The 16,651-nt window shown below is 36.5% G+C and overlaps 3 protein-coding genes across 3 annotated transcripts in view; 1 reads left to right on the top strand and 2 right to left on the bottom strand.

Annotated features, from left to right (window-relative positions):
• The window catches only part of ripor1 (RHO family interacting cell polarization regulator 1), an 81,509-nt gene extending 65,917 nt beyond the window's left edge, over positions 1-15,592 (bottom strand). The window contains exon 1 of the mRNA XM_056255116.1: positions 15,493-15,592. The gene's annotated coding sequence lies outside the window, so the exon portion shown is untranslated. The remainder of the gene's footprint in view (positions 1-15,492) is intronic.
• Positions 6,046-8,957, bottom strand: zgc:158868 (uncharacterized protein LOC791147 homolog). Its single transcript, XM_056255155.1, has 6 exons — positions 8,737-8,957; positions 8,083-8,137; positions 7,767-7,954; positions 6,707-6,871; positions 6,468-6,578; positions 6,046-6,378 (listed from the first exon to the last, which is right to left on the bottom strand). The coding sequence occupies exons 1-6, from the start codon at positions 8,881-8,883 to the stop codon at positions 6,265-6,267; spliced, it is 780 nt and encodes a 259-aa protein (XP_056111130.1). The 5' UTR covers positions 8,884-8,957; the 3' UTR covers positions 6,046-6,264.
• Positions 15,593-16,321: 729 nt separating the features above from the next.
• The window catches only part of pard6a (par-6 family cell polarity regulator alpha), a 28,497-nt gene continuing 28,167 nt past the window's right edge, over positions 16,322-16,651 (top strand). The window contains exon 1 of the mRNA XM_056255139.1: positions 16,322-16,560. Coding sequence (XP_056111114.1) covers positions 16,498-16,560 — 63 coding nt within the window. The 5' untranslated portion in view covers positions 16,322-16,497. The remainder of the gene's footprint in view (positions 16,561-16,651) is intronic.

The raw sequence follows: 16,651 nt of genomic DNA, 5'->3' as shown, positions 1-16,651 counted from the left end.
GCTGGTGTGACCTCACCGCCTCGATCTGTCACCCTCCACATCTGTACCAATAAACGCTTCCTCCTGTAGCCATCGATAGCCATCTCTATCTCACCCACACAATGGGGACTTTCCTGCAAACTTTCCTTTCCTCCTAACTGTCCTTAACTTTCCTGGCTTTTGGATTATTGAAGAAAATAAGATCTGTGACTAATAAAAGCTTATGATTCTTAAAGTTTTCTACATCTAGCAATCTTCAAAAACTGAACAAAACTATGAATTTTAAAGCGTAAATACAATTGACAGTAGTCAAAAGCTAGGCTATAAACGAACCACACCATGGTCACATGACTTCAACATCACCATCACTAAGCTTCCAACTACTCTTTCAGTCTATGTTTAATAACATTTTCCCTGAATAATAGTTTGCAAGAGCGCGATTGTAAACAAAACGAGGTGGTGAAAGCGAACCAGTAAGTAGATAAGTTCACCATGTTCGGCTGATGACATTTAATCTCCTCGACAGCCTCTATAGTGCCATTTAGCCCCTTGTTAGCAACCACCTTTTACAAGTAAAAGCTTTAAAAAAAAATCACGAGTGGGGTAATATCGTATTTGTATATCGTAGAATAAAACGTGAAAGTGTCTTCAGCTTGTGTTCGCCACAGACCTTATTTCAGCCATTTAACCAAAAAAAACTATTTAAAAAACCCACTGACTTCAGGACGATGGAACCGGAAGTGCTAAAATGCTAACTTTTGGTCTACAAAAACACGTCATCCTGCATATTATGGGTAACATGTATATGACGACGTGTTTTTCGGTACGAGGGCGGGACTGCCACTCACTTTATAGGCCAAAACAAGGAAGCGAGTTAGCATTTCAGCTTTCATCGTCCCGAAGTCAATGGGTTTTTTGAATGGGTTTTTGGTTAAATGACTGAAATATGGTCTGTGATGAACACAAGCTCAAAATACTTTCACGTTTTATTTTACGACATACATCAGTATTACCCCGCTCGTGATTTTTTAAGCTGTTACGCTTCTTCAAAAATAAGGTTGCTAACAAGTGGCTAAATGCCATTGTTACTGTTCGTATCACTGTGTGTAGTGCTGAGGAAGCCTCTGGAGCTGAAATTCAGATATGGTGATGGACGTTTTGTTTTGGGTCATTTGACCAATCAGAGCAGAGGAAGCTCTCAGAAAGGAGGGGTTTAGAGAGACTGAAACCCTTATCGAGAGTTTCAGACATTGTGAGTTGATGTGCAATGTATATTTTGAGAAAATGAAAGTGTTTTTTTTTATTGGATGCATGTTATTCTATTGTAGGAGACCTCCAAAACAAATAAGATAGCATAATAGAGGCACTTTAAGTTTAAAATGTTGTTTTATCTAATTGTACACACTTTTCCTATCAACTCAATCAACTGAAATCTTACTTCAGTGATCAATATGTTGTTTAACTGCACATTACTGTCTGCAAATGTAATCAATAATTTAAGATTAGTGTTTTTTCATTTAATCATAAATTTAACATTAAAATAAGCATGCAAAAAGGATGTTTTCTAATTTTCTCAGATTTGTTCACCATTTAAGTGTTAAAAATGTAAGCAATCTTATGGCTTTAGATTTAGAAGACTTCGTAAGTACTTTTATGGTGGTTTTAAGATGTTTTTTGCTGCATTACAGATGTTGTCTCTACCACCGTATAGAAAAAAAAAACTGCGTAAAGATTCTTTAAAAGCTGATGCTTTTAAATGGAATTTGTGGGACTGTAATAGAGATAAAAAGCAAGCAGAGAGCAGACGTGTGACACAGTCAATAGAAACTGTGGAGGAAACTAGAAACCGTGAGAAAAACAAACAGAGAAAAAATCACTCTACTTCAGCTTTAGAGAGTAAAACATGGCTCAAGCCATGCGTCTACATGTAATCTGTCATACCTCTGTTTTTTTTACCCTCTCACGGCTGTTTGTTTTCTGCTGACCACTACTAGACTGAGGTCAAAGATAAAGCCAGCGCGAACAGCTGCCAAAAACACTGACACGCAATACAAGCACACAGCGCTACAGTAAATGAACACATAGTTTAATGTAGCAAGATATTGCAGCATTGACAAATTTGACAAGGTGCTTCCTAGTACATCAAGGCATGGAAAATAATGTTTAGATATATATAGTGAATAAATATGTGTGCAGCTGACCGTAATAGAGAGCTAATCCCCAGGGCCAAAACACTTCCTTCTGGTTTGCTTGATCAACAGAGAGAAAAAACTGAGTCAACACATTAAAACAAATCAATGTATTCGCGGTAATTCGTTCAGGTAATACTTTTGACCAGTGATTTCAATACATAAAGAAATATTTTGTTTACTTCTTACCCTGCATGTAAATGTACTTGCGTTTCACTATTCACGGTGATTTTTTATAAGCAGCCCATTGAGAAAACCCATTAAAATCATCACAGAGTCACAGGGGTTGAGCTAAAGTTTTTGTTGACATTGTTAGTGACTACATTTTAGATTTCAGTAAATAGTTGTTATAGTTAATTGTTAACAATCTGTTCTAAAAATGGAGTCAACTAAATGGAATCCTTAATGCCTAAAAGAAAAATTGAGCTAAAACAGTCAGGAGGCTGCAGTACATGTTGTTCTGGAATGTACATTTGTCTCTCAAATTCTTTCATAAGCGATAAGGGTGTAATATTGGCACATCAGCTCCAGCTATTTCACATTCTTTCAAGGTACTAAATACTTATGGAGGCTATTCAATTTGTGAAACATTTTACCATGCCTTTTCAAACGCCTTTTATTTATTGTTTTACTCTCGTACTAGGCCTAGAATTTCTATGAAAAAAGCAGATTTTATTGCGACAAATTACCCAAAATCTATGAAATTTTATGAATAATCTATGGAAATAAATGATAAACTTATGAATCATTGCTATAATAATGTAACAAACCGTTTCAATACTTATTGTGTGAAAATGATTTTTGAAAGAAAGAAAAAGATTTTTGAAATTATTTTAATTTCCTCTCTATTTTTTTAAGAAGGTATTGTACTTGATTGCCAATATTTTTACTGTCTGACATTTCCAATCAAGCTGTAGGCTAATTTAGTAAAAAATTATGCAAGAAGTGTGAAAATATTTATGTGTAGGCTATTTATTTATTATGTCATCTCATTTGATTTGTTAATTGTTTGTACAGAAATTAAAATAGTGTGAAAAGTGTTTTAAGAGAGTTTAAAGGGCCAGAGTGCCCATAGTTGATAAACCATGGTTGATTTATTTACAGAAAAGTGCGATGTTGAAAGGTTGACATCACGTCAAATTGCCAGTTTGCTGGTGGTTACCCTGTTACAATTCATTATTCATTATTTCACAAAAGCAACATAAAACAATCCTTCATAGACCCAAGCACGTCCACTTTTCAATCCCCCCCTCACAACCAAGCACCCTCACTACTAGAAGCTAACACACTTTCGATTTCCATGACAACCTCTGTTTGAATCTGGGCGTAAAGTGGGAATATCGGGAATATCCCGGACTGGCGCAAAAATCCTCTCCAGCCGACATGATTAACGATGGGAAATGAAGTCTCACAGCTGCCTCACGTCAAAACGAGCAAATATTTCCAAGTAGAAATAAAATTTATTTAAGTTGTTGTTGACATACCCAAAACATACCTTAATTATTAAAAAATATACTCTTAAAAAAAAAAACATGCTGTATTTAAACTATATTGATCCACTATGAGGGTCCTACCTGAGTAGGCTACTGTCCAAGCGACTAAATCCCGTGCGAAGAAATAAGCGTGAACGTGAGGTAAACAAGTTAAACTCGTGTAGTTTAATCTTAACGAACAGCGCGTGAAGCGTGTACTCGCGCTGTCCAGAGGCGTCTGCGTATGCCCACCTCTTTTACTTTCAAAGCAGAGAGAAAAAAGAAACCCTCCTGTCCTTGTTTTCACAGTACCAGAGGAGTAAAGTCATGAAGCAGCTGATAGTTAATGAAAAATCAACAGTCAGTTAGTTCTCTCCTCAACAAATCAACAGCCAGACATGTCAATGAATCACTGTGACTTCACTCACTGCCGCGCTAATCGAAATGTGGAACCTCGTATGATTGATTCTTTTGACAGACTGATTGATTGGGTTATCTTTAAACAAATGCCATTAGTGTCAATTTCAACCTACCAAGAGTAAACTTACCCTATCTTAGAACCGAGTTTAAACGTAACAGTCTGATTATGTCCTGGTTTTGTTTTATTTGATTATGTTCTTAGTTTACAGTTATTAAAATGTGAAAAAATATTTTCAAGACATAATAGTGTCAAACTTTATGTAATATCAAGGGTTAATCTCACAAAAATCTATCTTTTTCATGACACTTCAAACAAAGTTGTCACAATTAAATCTGTTTTTTTTTTCTTCATTAAAATAAAAGTAGCCTATATAAAAGTGTTTTAAAATAAAAAAAATTAAATGGTAGGCTACTTTGAAACAAACACACTGCTAAAGAAAACACATTTGTGTAACTAGACTTGGACCCCATAGTTAGATATAGCTTTTGTGACAAACTTGTGTAGATAGATTTTAAAAAATGTAACTCATTTGTAAGTCGCTTTGGATAAAAGCGTCTGCTAAATGATTAAATGTAAATGTAATTATAATGCCATTAAAATAGACTTAATATTCTTCATGTTGTAGACTATAATTTCTCATATTTCGTTTTGATTTTCTAAACAAACTAAAAATAAAGATGTACAATATTAAACTAACATTATATACATAATATACTATATATAATATAATATAATATACAATATATATATTTATTTTTATTACAACAAAAGTACCAAAGTATATAAGGACAAAGGGGAGACTTGGGGTCAAAAGGTTGAAAGCACTGCTCTACATTGGATATACTTATTTAACACTAGAGGGCGCCCTATAGCCATGCATTTTTGGATGATTGACTATAATGCTAACCAAATTATCCGACCATGCCATGGAGTGGCTCTAACAGCCCATGATTTCTTTGTTATTGTACATAACTTTTTTGTCCTTGCTGGAAATCTCAGTTGAAGAAGGGCATGTTGTGGTTGGCTTTGTCACTTTTGGCTCTGCTTTTACCTTTTCCTCATCTTCTTATCTTTACTTACTCATTCTCCCATTCATTGTCTCACCGCTAATCTTATTACAATAGCTGATACTGAATTTGGAAAGTCTGTACTACAAATATCAGTTTGGGGAAAAACGTCAAGGCATAAGATTATGCTGCAAGATTATAACTTACACTAAACAATCTGCTCATATCACTCCAATTCTGTTCAAACTCCACTGGCTTCCCGTGTTATCTCGTGTCACTCAATGGTCTTGCTCCTTCCTATCTCTCTGACTTACTTTCTCCTTATATTCCTCCTCAAACTCGCCGATCTTCTGGCTGTGAACTCCTCAGTGAGCCGAGATTTTGTCTTTCATCTATGGGTGGCAGGTCTTTTCCGTTATAGCCCCTAAGCTGGAACTCTCTTCCCCTGGCTCTATAGGACAACAACCAAGCTGCATTAATTTAAGTCTAAACTCAAAACCCATTTGTTTCAACAGTATTATCAGTCATGACATGTTTTTCTTAAACATTTTTCATAACTCTGTATTACAGTCATAATGTTAATTTAGGTACCATTATTCCTTTGCATTTTACTTCAACTGCCCACCTTCCATACTGTCTGTAAATAGTGTTGTTTCTTGTTTCTGTTTTGTCTGTATTCCGAATGTAATGCGATATGCAACTGCAATCGCTCATTTTCTTGGACTGGGCAAATGTCTATTGTCCATTTATGTGTGAACTGATTGTTTGTTCTTTACTGTTATTGTGAAGCGTCCTTGGGAAAGGCGCTATATAAATTAAACTTATTATTATAAGAAACCGGTTTTCATGCATGTTTTTATTTGAGATCCTCCTCATGCATTACACTAAGATGACAGCATATTTTTCATTGCAGTACTACAAACTTTGTAAACAGTCAAAAAAATGCCATTGGTGTGTCCCAAATTGCGTAGGCCTACTTATGCACTATTCTATTACATTTTGTAGTACAAATAATGCGATTAGCGTGTTCACACTGAAAATTCCAAATAGAAACTAATAGAAAAGTGAAGTGTAGACCATATGTAATGTGAGAAACAACTCATGTCTTGTTCTCAGACAAACCGCAGACAGACAAAGATGTGGAAGTACATGTCAAACTTAAGATGTGCAAACGACACACAAGATGAGTTGTGAAATCACCAGGGGATGTTTTTGCCCTCCCAATCTAAAAGAGTTCCACTGTGTTTCTCGGTGAGGCTGGTGATGACTTTCATCATACCGCTGACACTCTCAGCTGTCGTCAGGGGAGCCTGAGGGTGCCATGAGAAAAATCACAAACGTGAGGATGCCAAAGAAAAGCAGAGCACTGAGACGAATATAAAAAGCACTTTTGTATTACCTCTGGGCCTCCCATTTCTGTCGCGACCCATCCTGGATGGAGAGACATAACTAGAATGCCATCTTTTTTAAAATCCTCCGCCAAGCAGCAAGTTAACATGTTCAGTGCAGCCTGAAGTAATGAAACACTCGTGACGTTGTAGTTTTGATGGTGATTTAGGAGTAAAATAAAGTCTGTGGTAAAACGTTCATGTTTTGTATACTATAGATTACAGTAAAAGCCTTGAAGAAGCATCGTACCTTGCTGACCCGATAGGGGTACATTGGAGAGATGTAGAAATTTTCAGAGCATCTGGTGATGGATGACAGCAGTGTGGAGACATTGACGACAGCCGATCTACTGCAAGACATGCTTGTCTGATGAGGAAACTGAGCTGCAGCCTTGCACAGGAGCGGATGGAAATTCTGAAAATGAATGAATGTCAATTACAGTAAAAGGATTACATCATAATTATACAACGGTTTCACAGCAAAACTTTCTTGCTCAGTATTTTGCCTTGTTTTCCAGTACAAATATCTAAACATAGTGGCCCTATTATGCTTTTTCGAATTTGACATCTCATGCAGTGTGTAATTAAGTTATTGTTATCCTAAAAGAAAGAATCGATTCTGAACTGCCGAAACGAGTCGTCAGCAATTCCAGTCTCACTTCCTATAACATACCGACGTAAATATTGCAACAAATGTGCATAATGCCAGCCTGTGGTCTAATGACTAGTTTGACCCGTCCTCAAACACTGTCGTTGTAGCTGAAGCCTGGAAGAGTTTGGTTTGTGTTGTCGACATGTCAAGAAGATGCTGTTTTTTACTGGTTTAGAGAAACTGAATCTTTGAACGAACAGGTTTCAGACTCTTTGAGAGATTAGGTAATGTGCAATGTATTTTAAATGTGCAATGTGTTTGTTTGTTTTTTTACCTTGGATGCATGTAAACCTATTGTAGGAGACCTCCAAAACAAAATTAGGAACCTTTAAATAGCATAATAGGGACACTTGAAATCAAGATTCATTTATTTGAGAAGCAAAATGACTTCTAGTCTTTCAAGTCTAGTTCTCTGAAAAATGATGAAAATCAACTGAGTTTATGCTCAAAACAAGAAAGAATGTCAGTGGGGTAAGAAACAAGATTATTTTATCCCACAGACAGATATTTTTTCTTGTTTTGAACAAACTCAGTTGATTTTAATAAATTTCATATTAAGTAATTTATATTATATGTATTTTTAGATATTTGTGATGGAAAACAAGACAAATATACTAAGTAAGAAAATCATTGGTTGCGGTGTTGAAGGTTCACACACTTTTGCGATCAGCATAGGTCCTACAACATTAGTCGTGAACACGTCCACCATCTCCCGTTTTCCTGTCTCTGCTAGAGATCCTGGGATGTTCACTGCGGCATTGTTGATGATCAGATTCAGGCCTCTGCCATTCAGTTTGGCTTCCACCAGTTTTGAGGCGTCTGCGATACTAGCCTGACTATCAGTGTCTTTTGAAAAATAAAGTAGAAGAACAACATTATATTAGCTGAATATGAGACAATGACTGTCCTAATGAAGATAATCATGAATCAACCATGATATTACAGCAATGTCCAGTATTTTATGAATCTCTTACCCAGTTGGACAACTGTGATCACATCATGGTGCTTCTGAGCTAGTTTCTGGAGTTCCTGAAATACAAGCAGACGCACCTGCTTGTCAGGAACTTCATATAAACATCTTCATAAAATGACAAATCGCACATTATATCCAGTACAGGAACAGCAGAGTTGCCCAACTCGTTTCAGTGCCACAATGACTCATCTATAGTCTTTGTAAAACTTGAATAGATGGTACAAAGTTCAACAGATGGTACAAATGTCATCATATATATTGAAAACTTGGTAAATGGCATTAATTAAGGGAAAATCTTGACATCATCTAATTTTTTACGGTTTCAGCAACACTTTGCAATTTGTTTACATTAGCATTTGGCATCATTAATAACTGTACATGTACTTATTAATCGAAATTAATCATAACATTTTAAGTTATATATAATTAAAATGATATGAATTAAGTACATTATATAATATACCGGTAATTAAGCATAATAAAGTCGAATAAATAAACTTTATAAATGAGTGTAGATAAAATTAGTTTTAATATATTATAAACAAACATGAATTAACAATGAACAATATTTACAAATTAACATTAAATTTCCTTTATGAACTTACACACGTAAACCCATTGAACCTTTCTTTACAGAGTTCTCATGGCTTGTTACCTGTGCTCTTGGTCCATTTGGGTCTCTACAACCAGCAAAGACGTGAAGTGGAGATGAGGGTGAATCAACCAACTGGCGAACCAACTCAAGTCCAATTCCACGGTTTGATCCGGTCACCAGGACACTGTCGAACATTCTAGAGGCCATTATCAGTCAGAGGCTCGTCTGTGACCTACACTGTACAATGGACGGCATGTAGCCTACTGTACCTGTATGTTAGTGTGTACGTATTGGATGTGTGGGAGTCATCAGTGTTATGGAGTAATGAATGTTTACTACGTGTCACTGCTTACGCTTCTAAGTCCCTCCCAGGCTTCAAAGCCTTCTTCTTCCTGGACAGAGAGAAAACATTTACATTTATTTATTTAGCAGGTGTTTTATGCAAAAAATCGTGCAAATGAGACATGCCGTATAAAACTAAGATAAACAGGTAACATTTCAGATGTCTTTAGTGTCTCATTGTCATTCTGTTACCATTTATTCATTTAAATGCAAAGGGAGGAACTGTCTTGACTATCTGATTTTCTCTCATTTAAGTTTGACTGTAATTCATGGCCAATAACAAAATACTTTGTCTCAGATCCATTTATAGTTTTAGATGCTTAGATGCTATATTGTTATTTAATGATTGTCTGATATAATGTCCAAATCACTGGGTGGTTAGAGTAAAACAGAAGATTATATATATATATATGTATATATATATATGGACTGTCTTTTTTCATAAGAATGAATGCATTCAAGAAAAAAATCATTTTTGATTGAACACTGATGATTCCACCGCGTACAGTTTCATTTTCAGAAGGAAGCTGTAAGAATTAACCACAAACATATCGAGGACCTGATGTGGAAATCCGTGTTAAACTGCTAAAGCTGCACACGTAACCCACACAAGAAATGAGTGGAGTAATCACTGTTGAGTAAGCACTTCAAAATATCTATACATCCTTAAAACAAGACTGTTTTTACTGTATTTCTATAAAAATAAATAGGTGAAAATAACATTGAATGACTTTTCAAAAACTTTTTCTGTCTTACACAATTTTACTTTATAAGTGAACACATCTTGTTTTACGAATGTTTATATATTGACTGAATATGTAAACAATATGAATACGAACTCGTATTGTTAACTACGTAACTATGCAACTAAACACTACATAGTTATCTTAAGGTATGCTCACCATTGAGGGATCCTGCAACATTAGTTTTGGTTCACTTCCACCATCTTTTTCCTGTTTTTGGATCCTGGATTCTCAAACCAGCATTGTTGATGATCAGATTCAGGCCTTCCGTTCTCAGCTTGACTTTCACAGCTTTAAAGACTTTATAATATTAGTCGGACAACCAGTGTCTTTGCTTGTAAAACTGTGATCATGGTGCCTCTGAGCTAGTTGCTGAATCAGAAGCATTTTAGGAGATTTATGTATGTCTGCATAAACTACATGGTTTGCACGTGTATCTTGTGTCACAATACACCATTTATTTACAGCAGAGCTGGAGAAGCAGAACTAGTTTCAGTGTCACAATGACTTGTTATGAATGAAATATGATATAGATGCCAGGAAGATAAGATTTTGATCTACATCATAATGCAGGCATGTAATGAATGTAGGCTACTAAAGAAAACTAGTAAAACTAAACCAGAACCAACCTTTACCGGGGAAAGTCACGCAGATAAACTTGAAAACATGTTGAATGGTTTTCTCCTCTGTTTAACTTCAAAGCTTTGGATTTGGAAATGAGGGTGATTCAATCGACTGGTGAACCAACTCGAACTGTGTTCCACGCTTTGATCAGAACATCGAAGTTCAGTAAATGTTTAACAAGTGCCATCGCGTATGAGTCCCTCCCTGAGTCTACAAAAGCCGTTTCTTCTCAGACTATAGTAACAACTAAAAGCTTTTTCCAGAACATGCAGGTGCTGTCAATGTAATTCCACTGTTATGCTGCCATTTTCTTAGTCAGTGTTTGTACCACAGCCTTACAGTAAAAATATCTACACATCCTTAAAACAAGATAAATTTACTTGAAAGGCAAAATTGTGTAGGATTATATTATGTTTTCAGAGAATATATCTTTTAATGAGAGAAAGCATTTTTAACAATGCATTTTTAACAAAAAAAAAAAAACGTTTGTGGCATTTGATGAAAAAATAGTTTAAAACGTTTGCAAAAAGTTAGATTTAAAGAACTGACTATATCATTATATTTTTTCTGACAGGAGGATATTCAAATCACAGGATGCTGACAGCATATTGCAGAAGTGAATAAAATTAGACATTATGGCCACTAGGTGGCAGAACAGAATTACTTATGTCACCAGGGTAAAAAAAAGAGGTTACCCACCGCCTCCGCCCGCGCCCGCGCCCTCCCCCTCCCCCTCCCACCCCAACAAGTATCTTTGGAAAAGAATCTGGAGTTGAGCAAACTTTTTTTTTTCAAGTTTAAGGTCAAGGTCATCTGTAAATCAACACACTGATCTTTTATCACACTCAAACACAAAACAGACAATAACTGACTCTCAGACTCTCTTCTCATACCTGTTCACAAGCACTCACAACAGAGAAAAACACAAAACAGCCTGTCCTCTCAAACTAGGACAAGGAGCAGCTGATAGAGACACGTAACCATGGCGACCAGGTGACGTCTCACATTCCAGCTTGAGCTCTCAGATTTCAGATGGGAGGCCGGTGGCCAATATTCATGTAGCCTACCTCCATCATAAAGCGATGCCAGTCTGAGAAGGTGGCAAGGGCTTATTGACCAGAAAGCCAAGAAAATAATTAAAAACAGCTGTAAAGAGAAATGGAGAGTGTTCAGGCCATGCACAGGTGGGCATACTTAAATTTCCCGCAACAAATCCGCATGTTTGCCATGTCACGACTAGTCAGAGCGATCAAGTGCTTCCCTGTTCCTTGGCCTGTTCTTATAAGTTGTGTGACATCACAGAGGGCATTAGCCTCAAGCTAGAGGCCAATTGTACCATGCCAGGAATCCTTTTTTTTTTTTCTTGTTTAAGCTAAAGCCTGTGGAATGCTGGGTAGGCAGCTGAGAGGCTGGCGGCTGGCGGCTTGGGTCTGGTAACCTGCTGAGGGATGTGGGAGAGACAGGGGAATGTAGAGTCCTCAAAGCAGAGTGTACCAGCTAGTCTGGCAGCATTCCTCACACATAAATGCGCACACACCTCGAAAAACCACGCAAACATTCCACGTCTCTTCCTCCACAACCTGTACGTCCGAGCGGATCTTTGGTGCATGAACGGCTTTAGCAGTACTGAGTGTCTCTGTATTAAAAACATCACCAGCCTTGTTCTTCATCAAACATTAATGAAAGCTGGTCTATACTTACTACGTCATTTCCATGTGTGGAGCGCCACAGAAGACGTAATGTTCTCATTGCTGTACTAGGAGTCTAAACTGAGCAAACAACTAATTATATATATATATATATATATATATATATATATATATATATATATATATATATATATATATATATATATATATACTGTATATATATACACTACCGTTCAAAAGTTTGGGGTCAGTGAGAATTTTATTTTTATTTTTTGGAGGAAAGAAATCAATACTTTTATTTATCAAGGACAGTAAAGAATGTTACAAAAGATTCTATTTCAAACAAATGCTGTTCTTTTGAACTTCCTATTCATCAAAGAATCCTAAAAAAAAATAAAAAACTGTCCAACTGACAGACCAACAACTGTTTCAACATTGATAATAATAATAAATGTTTCTTGAGCATCAAATCCTCATATTATACTGATTTGTGAAGGATCATTTGACACTGAAGACACTGACACTGGTGATGCTGAAAATTCAGCTTTGATCACAGGAATAAATTACACTTTACTATATATTCACACAGAAAACAGCTGATTTACACTGGAATAATATTTAATACTATAACTGATTTTTGTTGTATTTTTAATCAAATAAGCGCAGCCATGGTTAGCAGAAGAGAATTCTTTTAAAAGTATTTAAAATCGTACCGACCCCAAACTTTTGAACGGTAGTGTGTATATATAGTATACATATATATATATATATTGTATATATACTGTATATATATATATATATATATATATATATATATATATATATCTCAGTTAAAAGCTTTAGACTATAAAAATACCTAAAATTAAACATTTATGAGCCAAATAAAAGTTTTAGTTGAAAAACTACAGAATCGCTCTATTAAAGAGTTTGTTCACCCCAAAATGAAAATTATCTCATAATTGACTCACCCTCAAGCCATCCAGTTGTATATGACTTTCTTCTGTCAGCCAAACACAATCAGAGTTAAGGTACCATTCAGCTTCCAGCCATTACAGGAAGCTGTGAATATAGTTTATATAGTTAAGAAATATATATATTTTTCCTATAAAAAAAACGCATTGCTTACCTTTAGAAGGCATTTATTAACCCCCTGGAGCATTATGGATTACTTTTATGATGGATGGATGCGCTTTTTTGGGCTTCAAAATCTGTGGTACCATTCAGTCCTATAATAAAGCTTGGAAGAGGCAGGATATTTTATAATATAAGATTTTTTTTGGCTGAAAGAAGAAAGTCATATACACCATATGGCTTGAGGGTGAGTAAATTATGGGATAATTTCATTTTTGTATCAACTAACCTTTTAAGATGGTTGTTCAGAAGTAGTTTGATGCTGCCATAGTCATACTGATTGTATTTGTGCCACATAAATGTCAATCTATTTTCTACGAATATTTTTGTCTGACCAGTGTCCATATATTGTGTTGATAGTGGTCCCAACATTTCACGCACCTTGCACGCATTAACCCATGGCCCCTTTAAAGGGATAGTTCACCCAAAAATGAAAATGTTGTCGTCATTTACTCACGCTCACCAACTGTTTGATAACCAACATTCTTTAAAATATCTTCTTTTATGTTCAACAGAAGAAAGAAACCCAGACAGGGTTGGAACAACTTGACGGTAAGTGGTGACAAAATTTTCATTTTTGGGTGAACTATCCCTTTAAGTTTCTCTGACAACTGGTTCAACATTACAATTAAACCTCACATTTACTTTTGAAATTATTTCTATCTGTAAATTATTCTAATTATCTGCACGCAGAAAAAAACTGGCACACACGCTACACCACCTCAGAAGATGATATTCAACAACAACGCATAGAGATGCACACAAAGTTGTCCTGATTACATTTTAAATTGTAATTTAGTCGTATTTGCGACCATTTTAGTCACAAGCTAGAGCGCTGTTTCGTACAATTTCACCAGTTGCTTTTGTTCTGACCAGAGAACAGAGAACATCTGTCACACCATCTACAATCTAAGTCTATTATGCACACCAATATTACATTTATTTGATCAAAAATAATGTATTGTGTGAAATATATATATACATATATATATATTTTTTAAATTAAATATATTTTAAAATGGGATTTATTCCTGTGATAGCACATCTTTTTTTCAGCATCATTACTCCAGTCTAATATGCTCATTTGCTGCTCAATAAACATCTCTTATTATTGTCAACGTTAAAAACAGCATTGACTGTTTAATTTAAAATAGTAATTTGATTTGGTTTCACATATTTGGATCACCATCAATGATCATTCTGTTTCAATACACTCACAATACACAAAGTAACCACCTGAGTTGAATAACTCAGTGTGTGGTCAGAGAACAAAAACATACCTGTGATTCCAGACAGGTATGATCGGCATGTTTGACATTCTGCTGACATGACTGAGGTATGAAACATCTATGTAATTTCATGTGAGAGGGCAAGTAAGAACTATTGTGTTAGGAGGCTGCTTTTTCAAATTATCATAAAGTCACTTATCTAAACCCACTGGTTATATCCGGTTAAGTCCAGACGGTCACTGCTTCATTTGCGATCAAGAAGTAAACTGCGAGCCATTCGCTGACAGATTACAGAAAATTAGTCAATCATCTGCCACAAACAGGTCATGATGACGACAATTTCTCATAATTCAAGTGCAGTTTCATCCCTTTTCCCCCTGATTATGAGACCTGATGAACAGCAGAGTCGGGAGTATTACATATCTTATCAGCTTGTACAAACCAGACCTCTCTTGAATAGCTCACATTCTTAAGCATCCAACACCTAAGCAACTACAAACTTAAATAGACCCTGTTTAAAAATCTAATATTCTGTGGGTGAGTATAATGGACCTTTTCACCTGTCTAAACAGTAAACCCCAGGTTTACCACCTGACTCTCTGTATTTTGAAGCTCTCATCACCTCCATCTCTGTCCTCCTGCGATGCCTAATTCGTGTTTTCCTGTAGTGATTTAAGATTACAGTGAGACATTTTAGAAAGGACGACTTATTCTAAACTGCTTCTCGGGTTTCTACTTCTCAGGTGAAATGTCACTCCACAGACCTCAAGCCTCAGCAGGTACTTATCTAACAAACATCTGGTTTGACAGGTTAAATACTTTAAGTATGAGTACATGGGTGAACCAGAGGAGAGAACATTGCCTACTGGTCAGGTCAAGATATTTTGAAAATGCTCCAGGCATTTCATTTCCCCAATTATAATCAAATGTAGAAGAGTTTGCAAGAACCAAACAAGACTGTCCAAAACACCCCCCTTTTCCAAATACCTTATGGGTCAGCTGAGTCACTAATACACATGTATTCAAACTTCATTTCTATGCTATATTCCAGGAAATTGTTGGGTCTAGACCAAATGCAAAGTAGATCAAAGTACTGACCGTTGCGATGAGCAGCAGGATTATCATCTCCCTCCACATTCCGGCATTCTTCTGCTTTCCATCATCATCCGAGCTGGACAGAGGCCCGTGAAGAGGGTGTGCAGAGCAGACACTGGACACACAACAAGGGAAACACAAGAAAGGGAAGGTTTAATTAAGACCAGCGGCTCAAATAGACTAAAGGGGAAACGATGAAAAAAAGTGAGCAAATGTCACATTTTTAAACACAAACAGCTTTGTGTTAATAGTTTCTCTATGCAAGAAGTTTTCTCATTTCTAGTATTTTCTAAACCTTAAGGTGTGCTCTTCTTCTCGGAAACATAAATGGAAATGTAGGACATCTGCTCTGTAAATTCATTCACTTTCAAGAGAGAACAGGCAGACACTTTAAAGCAGTGGTTTTTAATGTCTACTATATGTTTCATATTTATTTTATGTGCCAAAATAGAAATTGGCTTTCAAAAAACCTACCCGGAGAAATATTCACTGCCGTACAAACTGTGACAACTAGCCCCAGTCTCCCCTAAGGGCCATGATGCAAGTAACCACATAACAAACCGGATATTTCCTGAGGATCTGGAGTTTCCTCTTCCATTGAATGGAAATTTCGCTGAACCTTCTCTTATTGGGTCATGACGTCATTTGATGTTGTTTATTAATATCTTTTAACACAATGAGAAGATCACTGAGTCATGAGGAATTTTTTATTTCCCACCCTGAGGGGTCAAAAGAACATTAGGCTTACACATATGATGTGACATTACGCACGACCACGCCTTCTAGCGGCGGTCCGCCTGACGTCAGTGTTATTGAAAGACACAGGCCCCGCCCACCGCCGGGCGAACCGCTCTAACAAATCATTCAGCCCGTGCCTGTGAAGCAGTATTGCGGATCGCGACTGTCAGGTCACTCATGCTGCGCACACAATCTCTCTCTGGCTGCTGACTCCTGTATCTCGGGGCACTACAGTGCGATACTGCCCGTGGGAATATACGTACCGCAAACATGTCACGGCATCAAAGGACGCCGTTGAAAAACGAGGAGAGTGTGGTGGAGGTGAAGAGCAAAGTAAGTGAATCCCATAAATGTTGCATTTGACAGCGTGCATAATGTAAACACTGCTGTTTACGCAGCCCTCCACGGGAGCGTGCCCGTAATT

The sequence above is a fragment of the Rhinichthys klamathensis genome, unplaced genomic scaffold (genome assembly GCF_029890125.1).
Source record: "Rhinichthys klamathensis goyatoka isolate OS25496 unplaced genomic scaffold, OSU_Roscu_1.1 h1tg000005l_1, whole genome shotgun sequence".
NCBI classification, from domain to species: Eukaryota; Metazoa; Chordata; class Actinopteri; order Cypriniformes; family Leuciscidae; genus Rhinichthys; species Rhinichthys klamathensis.
The sequence above is the reverse complement of the archived record's forward strand: the minus strand, read 5'-3'. Positions and strand labels throughout refer to the sequence as shown.